The sequence below is a fragment of the Tigriopus californicus genome, chromosome 10 (assembly GCF_007210705.1).
Source record: "Tigriopus californicus strain San Diego chromosome 10, Tcal_SD_v2.1, whole genome shotgun sequence".
Taxonomy (NCBI): Eukaryota; Metazoa; Arthropoda; class Copepoda; order Harpacticoida; family Harpacticidae; genus Tigriopus; species Tigriopus californicus.
The window spans coordinates 5,871,774-5,888,017 of record NC_081449.1 but is presented as its reverse complement, the minus strand read 5'-3'; the positions used below and the strand labels follow the sequence as shown (position 1 = coordinate 5,888,017).

Genomic DNA, 16,244 nt, shown 5'->3' with positions numbered 1-16,244 from the left:
ATCCTGAAATTTCGGATTTGAATCTTTTTATTTTCTCATTCCCCAATCTGGAACCAAATCCGAATCCGAACAAAATGCTCAATCCGATCGAATCCGAAAATTGTTGGTCAATCCGCGGACTTCTAGAAATCTAGGCAGTGAACAAGCTATTAGCCGAGGCCAAGAGCACGCCAAAATTCGAATTTTGTTATGTTTACTCCATAACTTTGGATATATCTCCTCAGTTCCCTAGCGCGGTTTTTGGCTAAAATTTGACCTAATTCATATACTCAACAAGATCTTGTGGTCGTATGAAGTGCTTATTTGGAATAATGTGAATGGTTTAGGAGACAAGAAGTTTTTACTTCAGACCGCAGTAAACATTTCTAGAAGTCTGAAATCAATCTGATCCCATGCACAGCTCTAGTTCTAACTTCGAGCCGGACATTGGCTAGTTTTTCAGAGCCCAGAACTCAGATGTCGTCATTATAGAGAGAAATCATTTGTAGATTCGACATCTAAGAACAAGACCTGGTCAGTAATGACCAAGTTTCAAGAACTGTTCAGTAATGACCGAGTCTGAAGACCTGGTCAGTAATGACCGAGATTCAAGAACTGCTTTAAGAATGAAGATTTCAAACTTGTAGAATGGCGAGTATTTGAAGAAAACTGCTTATGAGGCCATGTCAATTGGCAAAGAGTTTGACATGGAAGAGATCAAAGAATGATGCAAGAAGAGGATTGCATCATCATTATGGTTGACAAGGTTGAGGAACACCTGAAGAATACATATTTTGGTAGAATAGCGCTGTTTTTGAAAGCAGCCAGGATGAGCTAATGGCCTTTGGTAATGCTGAAAAAAGAAAGAGATGCGTCCGATGCTTAGAGGCTGTAAACAAATCTCAGGAAGCCAGCCTAAAAGCCAAGGTGACGGAACAGGTAGTTGAGAGGATTCAAGTAGTAAAATTACTGTGACCAAGGTTCTATGGTGAGGTGCTAACGTTTATGGATGGCCATGTTAAAGGCTTTGTAACGTCCAAATTGAATTTTTTCGGCCGATTTTCTAAAAATTTCCGAAAAATGGATTGAAGTAGGTGAATGTTTGTTTGGGTGTTAGAGTCGTAGGGTTGAGTCTTGCCCGGATAGCAAAACCAGCCATCACTTTGTTCATCAATTGTTTCTAGAAGGCAGTGTGACGTCTGTATCAGTTTGGTTCCCGTCTGTGATTGTGGTTAGAGTGTGACAGTTTCCTTCAGAAAGGAAGAGAACCAAACAGGGGACCTCTCTCATGTAAGGAAACTGCGCTAACCATTGCACCACGTCTCCTCCATAAATCACCCGGCCCACAGGGCTCATCAGGGAGTTAGGTGAACCTGGTGTGTGGTCATACAACAAGTAAAACAAGACTCCATATTGAACTATCAAACCTTTCTCTAGAATTTTGTAAGACAAAGAAATTTTGTTTTAAGGATTTTTTCTCTTATTTGTTTAGCGTTGTACATTTGTGCATCTGCCTCTTCAACTGCTGGGGAAAATTGACAAAACAGCCCCCTCTTTCGCTCAAACTGCAGAGTACAGCATTCTGGCAAAGCATTAGCCTTCATACCCATCTCTCAAGATTAAGCTTGATATCGACATGGGGCATTTTTCTCTAGTTTCAGCTGAAGAATTTATCTTTTTTTCACGTGAATTGTGCAAATGAATGGGCCAATGTCCAACTACCTCATTAATTGTCGAAAATGGTGCTGACCAGGTTCTACGAGGCATAGATCAACATCTTTCAAAGCAGTAAGCCAGAGTTTGACAAATCAATTGCAAACTTTGCTCCTTTGTTGGGCCTGTGTCTGGCTCCTAATCCTTTCCTCCCCTTGTGATTTCAACAAGAATTACCCTTTTGAACGGTTTTCTGCATGTTTTTTTGCACTATAGATAACTTTTAACGTACTTTTATTTGCATAATTGGCCACATCTATATTCACTTTTTGCACATCCTGAAAAGGAACACCAAGGTTTTTGACTCATGAGAAAACTTCAACATGGGCTCCCTGACTGTTCCCTCTCTGACGAGGAGGGAAAGCCGATGAGCCATAGGACATGATTTTTCCTGGAAACCATTAGAAGCCATATTTGACGTTAGAGAATGTCTATTTTCTTCACGAGTGGCTTGAAACTTAGATTCCGGCCACTCGTGAACACAGCACCATAAAAAAAGATTTCTAATGGCGGCGTTTGGTTTGCTTTGCGTGCCATTTCATACCCTCTCCTGTGAAGAGAAGCTCTGTCAAGCCCTTGCTCTTCTCTTCAAACTCGACGGCATGAAATAGCGAACGCTTCAAAGTGTCTTGAACTTGTCCACTTTCTTCAAACTTCAATATAATAAACTCCACGCAAAGAAGTCCCCCACTGTAGTGTAAATAGCTATTCCTGATAAAAAAATGATGTTTGTGCTACAAAATAAAAAACCCGGATTTTTTTTCAATTGGGTGAAGTGTAATGAGGTGAATTCGGTGATGAAAAGTTTAGAGGCAAAATAGATGAAGTATGTAATAGGTGTAATATCATTCTGAAACCTATAGCGCAAGCACTAATTGTACAACTGACAAAGCTTGAAAATATATCTTTGTTTCTGGCTGCATTCCAGAAGAATGGAAAACGGCCAAAGTAATCCCCCTTTTCAAGGCAGGTGACAATTCTTTGGCCGATAATTATAGGCTAATAAGCCTAGCAATTGTGGTTTTCGGAATGGCTCACAAACGTGGTTTCAAAACTACCTCTTTCACAGAATTCAATTTGTAGAAATTGGTGGTGTCAGGTCTGCCAACCGACAGGGCAGTAGTAACAAAATGACATAGTAGTAATTCCATTACATTTTGAAATGCTGTAATTGTAACGACACAAAAAAACACTCTTTATTCGTTCCTTTTTTCTCGCTCCAGAGTGGCATTTAATTTTTCGTTTCTCTCTTGGCAGCTGCAGAATCCTGAAGCTTTTAGGCAATCTTTATAACAGATCTAAAATCTTGAATTTTCATTTTTCTGTACTTCCATGTATCCTAAATAAGGAAGCAAAGGGGTGAAAATTGTGCTTGCTTTTAACAACAATGAATGTGTTTGTGGCTCCATGTCCTCCTATATTTACAATGCTTTATTGTTTATATCTTCTTATTTAAATTCTGTTGAACTTAAAGATCTGATTTAGAGCGAAATCTTCATTTCGCGTGAGTTTGTTGCACCAAATTTCTCAATTCTCCCCATATCCATCCATGACTTTTTTCTCTCAATCGTTAGTTGATTGAGCTCATAAGAAAATGTCATGACATACGTATACACAGCACATCGATTAATTTTGATTTTCAATATTGGAGTCAAAATGGCACAATTGTTAGCAAGAAGGTTGGATTTCAGCTCAATAATGCGAAGTAAATAAACAGTATCCTTCATGCTCAGTAGCAAAACATGTTGGCAGGAAAACTTTAAAGTTTAGGACTGTCTGAATCAAGTATAAAACCATTTATTTAGCAAAGGATGGTCATGATGAGGCAAAAAACCTGAAATATTGGTCATCTAAAATCTTAGTAAAAGATTTTTTTGAAGAGTAACGGTTGTGTGACGATTACTTTTTTGGCCAAAGTAATTGCAAATGTAACCCGTTCCTTTTATTGCGGAACGACTAGTGCTCTGCCAACAGACTCTTTTCTCTCTTTGATATATATCAACGATATACCAGAGGCGCGTGGCTTCCAAAGCTTCATGTTGGCTGATGACACCTCATTGCAGTATTTTGGAAATTAACCCGTCAGACTAGAAGAAGTAAAGCAACAACTACCATCGAAAGTATGGCCGTTGCACATCTTCCGTTTTTTGGTCAGCTGATATTTTGGTCCTTCGAGAAGAGAATAAAACCTAACCTAACCTGACCTGACCTCGGCAGCTCGGTTGCAAGGGCCCCGAAAACAGCGGCAGATTAGACCTTAATTCTGCAATGAAAAAAAAAAGATTCCGCGCATCGAGATTCGAAGTCACGCCAGACAAAATACAACGCAGGGTCGCGCATCTCATGCCATCACGACTACCAATATTTGTTATTACAAGTTCCGGCAACGTTTTTACTTAAAGCAGCTACATGTCGCGAGAATGGCAGCTGACCCAAAAAATGGAAGACATGTAACGACCATACCATCAAGAACTGAGGGCTCAAATGCTCCAAAAATCTGCAAAATGTCAAAACGAACCAAACACCAGAGACTTGGCAGCAATATGCAATATCAAGAATTGCAAATGAAAACTCTCTGAGGAGCTCTGAGTCAGCCCACCAAAGGTTGGAAGTGGAGAACCTGCTCTCTTCCTCGGCCTCTTCCAGGATGGCGGGCTTGTACAAACGTACCAAAAAGTCCGACACCTACTTAGAGATTCCCGTGAGTAAATTTCTCCTCCACTGTCAAGAACTGTTTGCATCAACATCGTAAACAGTAGTGGAGAAGGTCCAGGGATGCCTAGAGGAACACCATCCCCTTTTGCAACCCTTCACGGAACCCAAGACGGACGTGGCCTTCAAGAAGATGAAGAGCAAAGCCCCATCAACATTGGGTATTTCTCCCTTCCAACTTTCCCTTCTCCAGACCCAAGCGCAGCCACTCCTCCAAGATTTCTTCGGCCTCCATTCTTCCTTCTTCCCACCACCATCGTGGATGGAGTCAGCCAACATCTTCATCCATAAGAAGTGGCCCATGGACATTCCAAACAACCATTGGACCATGGCTTGGGAGAAACCTCTCTTGAAGATGATGTCCACCCTCCTAGCTGCCCGCTTCTCCGGAATGGCTGAGGATAGGGATCTCCTTCACGAATACCAATTCGGTTTCCGGAGAAGCCGCTCAACCACCACGGCAGCTCTCTCCTCTATGAAATTGTGCACTCAAACATTCCTGCTGACCAACTTCTATGCGGGACTCAGATGCTCAATTTGCTCTGGTGAAGACATATCCTCCTGCAACTTCACTTCTATATTGGTCTTCCGCAAGGGGATTCCCCATCGCCAATTCCTTCCAATCTTTATGTATCTGACCAGACCAAAGCCCTCACACATCAAGGTCCCTCCATAAACCATTTTATGGTTCAATATCTCCAATATACAGACGACCTGGTTCTCTTGGCTGATTCAGCCGTGGAATTGCAAAATGATTATTGCCAGAGACTTGTTTTGACTTAGCATTATAGTGACATACCTCACAATTTACGAGCATAGATGTAGTTTCATATTCCTTCAATCTTATTTCCTTTGTTAGCAACCCGTACTTGTTGAAGGTGGTGCAAGCCTTGTGCAAAACACATGTGCAAAATAAGCAAATTGCATCCTGGTTCAACCTTGTTGAGGGCTTTTGTTAGTGATCACCACTTTTTTAATAAGATGTGAGCCTTGTCCACAGAGCGCATCATTTATCATCTTTTATTGAGCAGTTTTCAAGCTATCGTCCAAAAGCAATGTTCGTGCCTGCTTACAGGCTCAACAATGGACGGGTTCCTACTGTTTCCAGCAGGATGGTGCACCCTCCCACACGGCAAAACTCATTCAGAGCTGGTGCGAGGACAAATTTGAGCACTCTTGAGACAAGACAATGTGGCCTTGTTCCTCTCCAAATCTCAATGTAATGAACTTTGTATTTAGTCAATTCTGGAGAAGAATGTTGGGGTATGGTTGATAAAAAAACATTGAAGATCTCAAGGCAGCCTTATTGACAGAATGGGAAAATGTTGACGAGGAAACCATACATGCTTCTTGTACTGCAGCGCGAAAACGTGTGAAGGCTGTAATTTCTGCCAGAGGTGGATACGTTGAATAAACTTTTGATGTGAATTGTAGCAGGGTATATAATATAATGATTTAACATAACAGAGTCACCTCTAAAATCTCAATTCGGACATTTAGGCAAGCGCTGGTACCAGCAAACAAACTTGCCTGCCAATGCCAGTGATGCAAAATTGGCGTTTCAAACTGGTTTTATCGAAGCTGACCTGAGCTGAGCGAAGCTAAATGTGAGCCTTGTCCACAGAGCGCATCATTTATCATCTTTTATTGAGCAGTTTTCAAGCTATCGTCCAAAAGCAATGTTCGTGCCTGCTTACAGGGTGACAACTATGTTTTAGGGCATCCAAAAGTAGCTTCAAATGCAACTCCATCATTCAAATTTCCCGCCATATGCAAAAGGATATCATCCAGTTACCTCTAATTGTTGACTTTGTGATTTGTATAGTGTCTAGATTTGTCGCAAAATAGAAAAACGTGAAGCCATCATAAAACTTTATAAGGAAGGCCACAGTTGCAGGAAGATTGCAAAGACTTTGGAAGTCATGAAAGTGTCAAAATCAACTGTGTCATATACTATTAAAAGGTTCAACAGTTCAACAGTGTTGAGAACAGGCCAAAATCTGGTCGTCCCAGTCGGGTGAGGACACCAAAACTAGTAAAAACCACCAGAATGAAATTTGTTGAAAAGCAAGAGGTCCATTCGACAAATGGCTCACCAGGCAGGTGTGAACCAAGTTATGCGAAAGGTGGTCAAAGAGGACTTGCACATGACTGCCTACTATATGCAAAAGAGACAGATCTTGAGTTCAATGTTATCCAGAAGAGGCCTCCAGAGCAAGAAAACTCAAGAAGTGGTTTCAAGAGGGCACGGACATTTCTGTGATTTGGACAAATGAAAAGCTTTTCACTGTTGAAGCTGCTTTCAACAATCAAATAATATGATTTTGGCCAGGAACATTCAGAGTGTTCCTGTGAAAGAGAGAACAATATTCAGCGGGCAAAAACCAGCATCTGTAATGATGTGGGCTGGTGTAATGATTGCGACAAGAAAACTCTTTGGTCTTCATTCCAAAGGGTATTAAAGTTAACTAGCACATTTACTTGGACATGTTAGCCTCTAAGGTGCTTCCCTGGATCCAGGCTCAACAATTGGACGGGTTCCTACTGTTTCCAGCAGGATGGTGCACCCTCCAACACAGCAAAACTCATTCAGAGCTGGTGTGAGGACAAATTTGAGCACTCTTGAGACAAGACAATGTGGCCTTGTTCCTCTCCAAATCTCAATGTAATCAACTTTTGTATTTAGTCAATTCTGGAGAAGAATGTTGGGGTATGGTTGTATAAAAACATTGAAGATCTCAAGGCAGCCTTATTGACAGAATGGGAAAATGTTGACGAGGAAACCATACATGCTTCTTGTACTGCAGCGCGAAAACGTGTGAAGGCTGTAATTTCTGCCAGAGGTGGATACGTTGAATAAACTTTTGATGTGAATTGTAGCAGGGTATACAATTAATGATTTAACATAACAGAGTCACCTCTAAAATCTCAATTCGGACATTTAGGCAAGCGCTGGTACCAGCAAACAAACTTGCCTGCCAATGCCAGTGATGCAAAATTGGCGTTTCAAACTGGTTTTATCGAAGCTGACCTGAGCTGAGCGAAGCTAAGATGTGAGCCTTGTCCACAGAGCGCATCATTTATCATCTTTTATTGAGCAGTTTTCAAGCTATCGTCCAAAAGCAATGTTCGTGCCTGCTTACAGGGTGACAAATATGTTTTAGGGCATCCAAAAGTAGCTTCAAATGCAACTCCATCATTCAAATTTCCCGCCATATGCAAAAAGGATATCATCCAGTTACCTCTAATTGTTGACTTTGTGATTGTATAGTGTCTAGATTTGTCGCAAAATAGAAAAACGTGAAGCCATCATAAAACTTTATAAGGAAGGCCACAGTTGCAGGAAGATTGCAAAGACTTTGGAAGTCATGAAAGTGTCAAAATCAACTGTGTCATATACTATTAAAAGGTTCAAACAGTTCAACAGTGTTGAGAACAGGCCAAAATCTGGTCGTCCCAGGTCGGTGAGGACACCAAAACTAGTAAAAACCACCAGAATGAAATTTGTTGAAACAGCAAGAGGTCCATTCGACAAATGGCTCACCAGGCAGGTGTGAACCGGGAAGTTATGCGAAAGGTGGTCAAAGAGGACTTGCACATGACTGCCTACTATATGCAAAAGAGACAGATCTTGAGTTCAATTGTTATCCAGAAGAGGCTCTCCAGAGCAAGAAAACTCAAGAAGTGGTTTCAAGAGGGCACGGACATTTCTGTGATTTGGACAAATGAAAAGCTTTTTCACTGTTGAACTGCTTTCAACAATCAAAATAATCGGATTTTGGCCAGGAACATTCAGAGTGTTCCTGTGAAAGAGAGAACAATATTCAGGCGGCAAAAACCAGCATCTGTAATGATGTGGGCTGGTGTAACTGATTGCGACAAGAAAACCTCTTTGGTCTTCATTCCAAAGGGTATTAAAGTTAACTAGCACATTTACTTGGACATGTTAGCCTCTAGGTGCTTCCCTGGATCCAGGCTCAACAATGGACGGGTTCCTACTGTTTCCAGCAGGATGGTGCACCCTCCCACACAGCAAAACTCATTCAGAGCTGGTGTGAGGACAAATTTGAGCACTCTTGAGACAAGACAATGTGGCCTTTGTCCTCTCCAAATCTCAATGTAATCAACTTTTGTATTTAGTCAATTCTGGAGAAGAATGTTGGGTATGGTTGTAAAAAACATTGAAGATCTCAAGGCAGCCTTATTGACAGAATGGGAAAATGTTGACGAGGAAACCATACATGCTTCTTGTACTGCAGCGCGAAAACGTGTGAAGGCTGTAATTTCTGCCAGAGGTGGATACGTTGAATAAACTTTTGATGTGAATTGTAGCAGGGGTACAATTAATGATTTAACATAACAGAGTCACCTCTAAAATCTCATTCGGACATTTAGGCAAGCGCTGGTACCAGCAAACAAACTTGCCTGCCAATGCCAGTGATGCAAAATTGGCGTTTCAAACTGGTTTTATCGAAGCTGACCTTTCCTCATATAGCAATGCGAAAAAGGGTCAGCTTGTCAAAAACGTGTTGGAAGCCCCAAACTTGCATCACTGACTCTGGTACCAGCAAACAAAGGAACCTGCCAGAGCTTGCCTAAACGTCCCCATAGATGAAGAGTTAAAGCCATTTCAAAGGGGCCTAAGTCATTGTTGTCACCCTGTAAATAAAGGCACTGAATGTGTGGTACCCTTGCATCCAAACATAATCCTCACTGACCTATTTTGAGCAGTCTGGATTCTTTTCTTGTGTTTTTTGGTCAACAGGGGCATCCAAGCCGTTTGGGCCTATTGAAGAACCGGCATCAAAAGCTCCTTCAATAGATCCAACCTTGAACGCTGTTGAATGTTGTGTCCTTCACCAATCACCTGAACTCTGCAATCACCATGGCCAGGGCCAGGATCGGATGCATTTGAAATAGACTACCCATCAAGAATCTACCCTTTCCAATAGTCTTCAAAACTCTTCCGGCCCTACATCACTCCAATTTTCCTCTACGGCCTTCACCTGTGGCTCCCAAACTCCGCCAAATCCGCCAATGCCACAATCACCAAATTTCTCAAACGACACCTGTGCGTGCCCCAATATGCCAACAATGCATGGACTCATTTTCTATAGAGCTCGTCAAGTAAACGCGTTCATGGACAACTGACGTTATTCCATGGAGTAAAATCAAAGGCAACATGCCCAGCCAAACCGCACTGTGCATGCACTACATTTTGACATTTATTCCATTTTACATGCTTGTCTAGGCAATTAGCATTGTGGTATTGAGCCAATTTGATAGTGCGTTCACTGATTAACACCAAACATGCTCATTTAGTAGGGTTTTGTACCACAACTTGCTCAAAACCACTCGATTATTGAAAATTCAATGGGCGAATGGTGTGACTTAACTGTAATGTTTGTCTTAGTTCTCTCTCCACAAAAGCCCAAAATCAGGGTGCCGGACGACATTTTTCCTTGAATTTCCTATACTTGACATCTCCTATGCGAAACCGAGCCCCTCACCATTGGGCTGGTAAGGTTAATGTCAAACAGTGTTGGGAACCTGACCTTTCCGGAGGTGATGTCCGGACACAAGGTGTCACACACGTTTGTCTGGCTCCCGGCACAATGCCATCAATAACGGGAGCTGACAAAAGATCTGTTCAATCTGGCCCATCCTCTACTCTGCAATAACCAGAATTTCATCATTTACCTTTACCCAGGGAACCTAAGGAGAGGAAACGGCACGGCTTTCCCCCTCACCGCCAACTTAGGCCATTGCGTTGAATCAAGACAGTAACTCTAGTATCAATAAAACAAGATTATCCCTACTACATAGTACATTAAAGCGTTTTTAATTAAATTATGATCTCCTTGATATACAACGCCGTCCAAATACTAAATCTTTCTGATTTAATTTTGAAAGTCAGAAGAATAAATGAAATACCCATGAACATCAAATTAATCGAAAACAATCAAATTGTCTTTCAAATCAGTGAAATATTGCGTAAAACTGGCTAAAAACACGCATAGATAGAAAATCAACAAGAACCATTTTATCAATTGATGAGGAATGTCCACTAAAAAATATGGAATAAGCAATAAAAGTGCATGTACAGAAATGTTAACATATTAGAATATCTGGGATGGACAATTGATAATTTTGTCTTAACCCACACATTTCACAAAAAAACATCAGGCATTGGTAAAAAAAATGAATGAGTTATCCCTTTATAGGGTTTAAATTTCTACTTAGTTAGTTTGATCAAAAATAGTAATTTATTACACAACCATTACTCAAAAAATGTAATGCCATTACTCGTCACTCTTTCTAAAATTTAGCTGACCAATATTTTATGGGTTTTGCCCCATTAAGACCATACTTCCCTAAAGAAATTGTGTTTTTGGCCTCAAACACTCCTAAAGCCTAAAATTTGAAGACTATTGACTTTTTCCATAATAAGCATTGGCATTTAATCTTGGCATAATTGTTCAAAATGTATTGCATCAAAATGTTTTGAGGAGTCAAAATTAGGACCTTGGATGGGGTAATGATTTCATAAGGTTTGAAACAATGCTGCTCAAGTCATGATGGAAAAACAGTATTCGGCATTGTCAAGCCAGTAAAGCTTCATTGTTAGAAGCCTATGACTAAAGCTGTGGAATCTAGAAGCTTTGGAAATTTGATGCAGCATACTCAACCCAAAGAGAGATTTTACTTCGCTTGAAATTGGACTGAATCAGGTCTTCAGTCCAGTGAATTTTGATTTGGATGTAAACGACGTTATAATTACCCCATTTTAAATAGTTATGGAGTTGCACTTCCTTTTTCGAGAAGAGGAACAAATTAAAGTAATGTCGTTATTTGTAATTTGGTTACTAATGCCCTGTTAACAAGTCTTTGAGAAGATTGTAAAAGAGTAACTAGTTCATGGTATCTTAAACTTAGACCATTGGGAGGGTACTTATTTTAACAAGTTGGGATAATGGCTTAAGTAAAACTTACAACAACCAATTTGAGATTTTGTTGATGATATGAAATAGTGATGACACGGCGCAGACGCTATGGAAACTGACTGCAACAGGGCCGTCCCATCTCCCAAACTGGCTGGCAGTGTAGCAATAAAGCATCCATCAAGCCCGGTCTTCCTGAGTAAATGAGGCGGCCATTGTGCTAATGACACAAAATTGAAGTGATAAATATATTATTTTAAAAGTACTAGGAATTGCATTTCATGCACCGGCTTGAAAAAGCTCGTGAAATAAGAAAAAAGGATCAACCGCCAAAAGACAATAGGTAAAAACAACATTCAATCCACCAACAGACTAATCCCACAATAGGTTCAACTAGAGGGCTAGTAGGTTCAACGCTTTGACCAAACCCTGCATGTCAACAACCATCTCATTGTATTTGGGCTACCCATTTTAAGCATTGGCGGGCATTTTTTGTGACAATTTCTACCTCCATTGTTGCAGCCTTGAATCCTTGATGTTCTTCTTTCAAAAATTTCACACCAAGTATTTCAGCTTATACCTGACGGTCCTGACCTTCTTCTTAAGGTTCTTGACTGGTTGAATTAGGAGAACAACGAAGATGATTTGTTGATCTAGATTTGGACATTGCTAGGCTCTGCGCAATGATTCCCAAGAAGAAATGAGAGGAAAAAGGATTGATTTATCTTCTTTTTGAAAATCCTATGAAGTCAGAACTAGAGTAAACATACAAAAAGGGCGCGCTCAAAATCGTTTTGAGATGATCCCTGCTCGTGGACATCTTGGATACATGATGACAACTCATTGGTACTGGAGTTTTTCACGGGTTCTGCCATCATGATCATTACACATGGACTTGAGAAGTACAAAGTCCCTAGCCTAAAAGTCTTTTACTGACTTTGGTCAACGTATTTGATTGGGAACTTTGACATTTTCACTCTGAATCGCTCAAGCGATATTTGGACATCTTGTCCACTGGATAGAATTTTCGCTCACTCGCAAGCCAACAATGATGTGAAAAACCCAATAACTCGAATAACTACCACACCTTCTTGGCAACAATTCTAGGCTCCCGAGAACGCCCTCCGGATTACCTTTCGTTTTGACCTACCCACCAGGTAGATCCTGACGGATAACAGTGACGTATTACTTTTTGTACAGAAAACCCGCCTTTCTGATCGGCAAGGAAAACTAGGCTGGAAAGTCGGAGTGGGGCTGTCCTAATATTTGGGCAGAATCAGCTGAACACGAGATTGGCAACATTGGAGAAGAAGTGAAGAAGAGCTAAGAGAAACAGAGCGTTGTCGAGGTTGATTTGGGATCAAATTGGGCGTATCTCCCATTGGTGAGGCCCATCGTTGCTTTGATCATGCCCCCGGACCGCAAGACATTGGATAAGATGGACAAGGCGTCTGAAGAGGACAATTTCAAGGTCTGCGGCCTTTGCTCGCAACTGGTGGACGAATCGGTTCAACTCAACGCCAAACTTCGTTCTTTTCTTTTGCACTATCTCTCCTTGACTTCAAATGCGTCGTTACCCACGAAGATATGTACGGATTGCTATCAAGGGGCCTTCGATTCGCTCAATTTTCGAGATCGATGCATGAAGGCTATTCTGAAGCTGAAGAGTAATCGTATTTCGGACGCTATGATTCTGGGTAAATCTATTGAAGATAAGAAGGCAATTGAGGCCATGGATTTACCTGTGCCGCCTTTGGTCCAGCCTCGCGCAATAGGATCTGATTTTTCTTTTGAAGCCAGGCAAAAGGCTGTGTCCATGACCAACGGCCGGGCGAACTCTGCCATTATTATTTCTGAGAACGATAAAATCCTCGCGGATCAAGCTTTGCGTTCACCTCTTGGTACCATTTCGTACCGGAAGAAGAAGTCGACCATTCCGCCAAGACCCATGCCACCCATGCCCGCAAAGAAAGGTGTCGCTACGAAACCTATTAGTCAGAGTGGTTCTAGATTCGTACCCGCCGAACCGGCAACGGTGCCACATGCCAAGCCCGAAGGTGGAACAGTATCTGCTTATGGGCGTGTCCGGAAGCCACTTGCCAAAGGTTACGTCTATACTGAGGACTTTGAAGAACCCGAAGAATCTGTACCAACTCCAGCCCCAGTTCAAACCCCAAGGCCGGTTCCACCCGCACCAAGGCCTAGAGGTAGACCTCCAAAGTCTGCAGTAGCTAATAAACGGCCAATCTCTCCGGACATGTATCAGCCCAACAACAAACGACCCAAAACCACCTCCAAACCAGCGAGCGCACCTCCAGCCGAGAAGAAGAGAAAGAAGAAGATCGGTCCGAAAGGTAGCTACTACTACGTTGGAGAAAACGGTAAAGCAAATGATTCTCTTGTCGAAGTGGATGAAGATGAAAGCGCGGATGAGGAAGAGATATTTCCAAGCATTGGGCCCTACCAGTGCGAGATCTGCCAAGATATCACTAACACCAAGCAAGAGTTTGTGGACCACATCAAACGGCTTCATCGCAATATCGTAGACGAGGAAGTGCTGAAATCGTTGGAAAATGATCTCAAGAAGTCTAAGAAAGCTCAAGAAAGAAAAGCCAAAGCAGCCCTAAACGCCAAGGCTCAGTTTGGAGGTCCTTCGCCCAATACTAGCAAGTCCAAGATACCTCCGACCAAGAAAACAACACGGGTGCCTGATGTTCAACAAAGTTGTGAGTTTTGTGGCACTGTATTGCCTCATCCTCGAGATGTAGCACGACATCGAAAAACGCCGTCGTGCATAAAAATGCAACGCAAACTGGCACGGGCCAAGAAAGCCGAAGGAGCAGCGGCACAAGCCAGCAATTCAACCGCATTTGCTCCGACTAGCTCAAAGGCAATGTCATCAAGCAAACTGGAAGACATTTCAAAAGCAAAGGCCAACAAAACGGCGCCTTCCCCTTTAGCCGATGACCCAGGTCTACCCGCGAGACCTGGGGCTAGTGCAAATGCGGGAAATGCTCATCAAAAGACCCACTATAAACCTAAGGCCAAAGTTGCTAAACAATACGAAATGGAAAAAGGGATCACGAGTAGGGGTCCGAGTATGTCACTCGCTCAGCCCATCTCAAGTACAACCAAATCCTCGTTAACTACAACCTCTAAACCTGCAACCAGTGTGCCTCAGAAAATGTTTCAAACAACATCCCAGAAAAGCACGAACTTGATCCCCAAGGCAAATGGCTCCACTTCAGAAGTGTTTATCTCCTCATCGACCGCACCAACAACCACAACCACCATCGTCATCAATACTTCGGATGGCGGTAACTTGCATCCAGAGCATTTCACGTCGTCCGTCACAGAGGAGCCAGTGACGTTCAACATGGGCACGAACAATGCCCATCTCATTTATCAAGACAGCAAGGTGGCCTCCGCCGCGTCCCACTTCAAGCACCCAACCGTTCAACAGACGTTGTGTCAGCCAGTAGTGGAAAAACACACACTACCCAATCTATCCACGGCCGTTTGGGAGGAACCGATCCTCTCCTCGTCGACCATGTCAATGGGCAATTCCACCGTGACCACGACACTCGATTTGTCGGCTTTGGAAACGGTTAGCTCGTCGCACTCTCTCTCGCATCCTGTAATTCTAAATTCGAATCATCACCATGTGGTTGTGAGCGATGTGAATCCATATGGTATGATTCAAACTCCGCCTTCCTCAAACCAGCAGACCCTTCAAAACTTTCCGCACATTTTCTTTTGAAAATAACCTAGCGCCTGGGTTACAGTGTGCCAGTTTAATTTCCTGCATTGTGCTACTCGAAAAAGAAGTGTATTATTGTAAGATTGGATAATATGAAGGGCTACTTTTGATTGAGCCAATATTGAAAATGTTTGTGGGGGGAGTTCAAGTAAGAGCGTAAACGTAAAGCGAGTATATTTGTCAATGCGAATCCAGCATCTGAAGTTTTATTTCTCCTGCAATTTCGTGAACTTGTAGACATACAGCAACTCGCGGCCACAACGGCGTTTCAAAATGCATTGCGCCTTCAAATTCAGATCAGAGACCTGGGCTGCCAATGTCTCCTCGGGGCGGTTGCATTGTTCATAGACCATAAAACACACGCCAAACTCGCTCAAAAGGTCGGGTAATAACTCCAGGACTCGGTTAGTCAAGCCCAAACCTTGAGCCCCGCCGGCCCAAGAGGCGCCTAAGTCATCTTGTCCAGTTTCACATTCACTTGTGGTTACGTAGGGGGGATTGCACAAGAGCACGTCCACTTGTCCCCGAAGTCGGGGAAGGAATGCTTGACACACATTTTGACGAGAAATCTCGAGGTGCACATTATTCTTGGACCCTGTTATACGGGTTTTGAGGCAGGCTTGTAGATTGATATCGGTACAAAAATAGGCACATTGAGGCAAAACAGAGGCTAAACCCGTGGATATGATTCCGGAGCCGGACCCGATTTCGAGACATATTCCGGGTCGAGCATCTCGTAGGTCATCTAATTGGGATTCCAACGCATCGAGCAACAAAAAGGAGTCTTCAGCGGGTTCATACACATGGTCGTAATCCGACCGAGTCAAATGGGAGAGATTAGGTGTGCGGATCATGGTTATCGTTGAGATTTGGCTTCAAACTTCTTCATCTCTTGATTAAAGGTCTGACGCGTCATGCCGCAAATGATCTTGAGATCTTGCAAACCTTTTTTCAACACATCTTGAGCCGGCACATCGTCCACAGTTTGGATTCGGAGAAACATCTGATCTTCAGCGGGATGAGGAATGGAGTAACCGCAGAAGGTCACGGCCGGATTTTGCAGAATGACATTCTTCAAAGCATTGCCTAAGGTGTGGCTCTCGCCTTTGAAAATAAAAGTACGACAGTTTTCGGATTGA

The 16,244-nt window shown here is 42.5% G+C and overlaps 3 protein-coding genes across 3 annotated transcripts in view; 1 reads left to right on the top strand and 2 right to left on the bottom strand.

Annotated features, from left to right (window-relative positions):
- The first annotated feature begins 12,419 nt into the window (after positions 1–12,419).
- Positions 12,420–15,219, top strand: LOC131888033 (uncharacterized). Its single transcript, XM_059236810.1, has one exon. It carries the CDS (start codon positions 12,754–12,756, stop codon positions 15,103–15,105), a length of 2,352 nt encoding a protein of 783 aa, XP_059092793.1. The 5' UTR covers positions 12,420–12,753; the 3' UTR covers positions 15,106–15,219.
- A 60-nt stretch (positions 15,220–15,279) lies between these two features.
- On the bottom strand, positions 15,280–16,110 carry LOC131888036 (methyltransferase N6AMT1-like). The gene has a single exon (XM_059236814.1). The coding sequence runs from the start codon at positions 15,957–15,959 to the stop codon at positions 15,312–15,314; it is 648 nt and encodes a 215-aa protein (XP_059092797.1). The 5' UTR covers positions 15,960–16,110; the 3' UTR covers positions 15,280–15,311.
- The window catches only part of LOC131889366 (probable DNA-directed RNA polymerases I and III subunit RPAC2), a 465-nt gene continuing 182 nt past the window's right edge, over positions 15,962–16,244 (bottom strand). The window contains exon 2 of the mRNA XM_059238452.1: positions 15,962–16,209. Coding sequence (XP_059094435.1) covers positions 15,962–16,209 — 248 coding nt within the window. The remainder of the gene's footprint in view (positions 16,210–16,244) is intronic.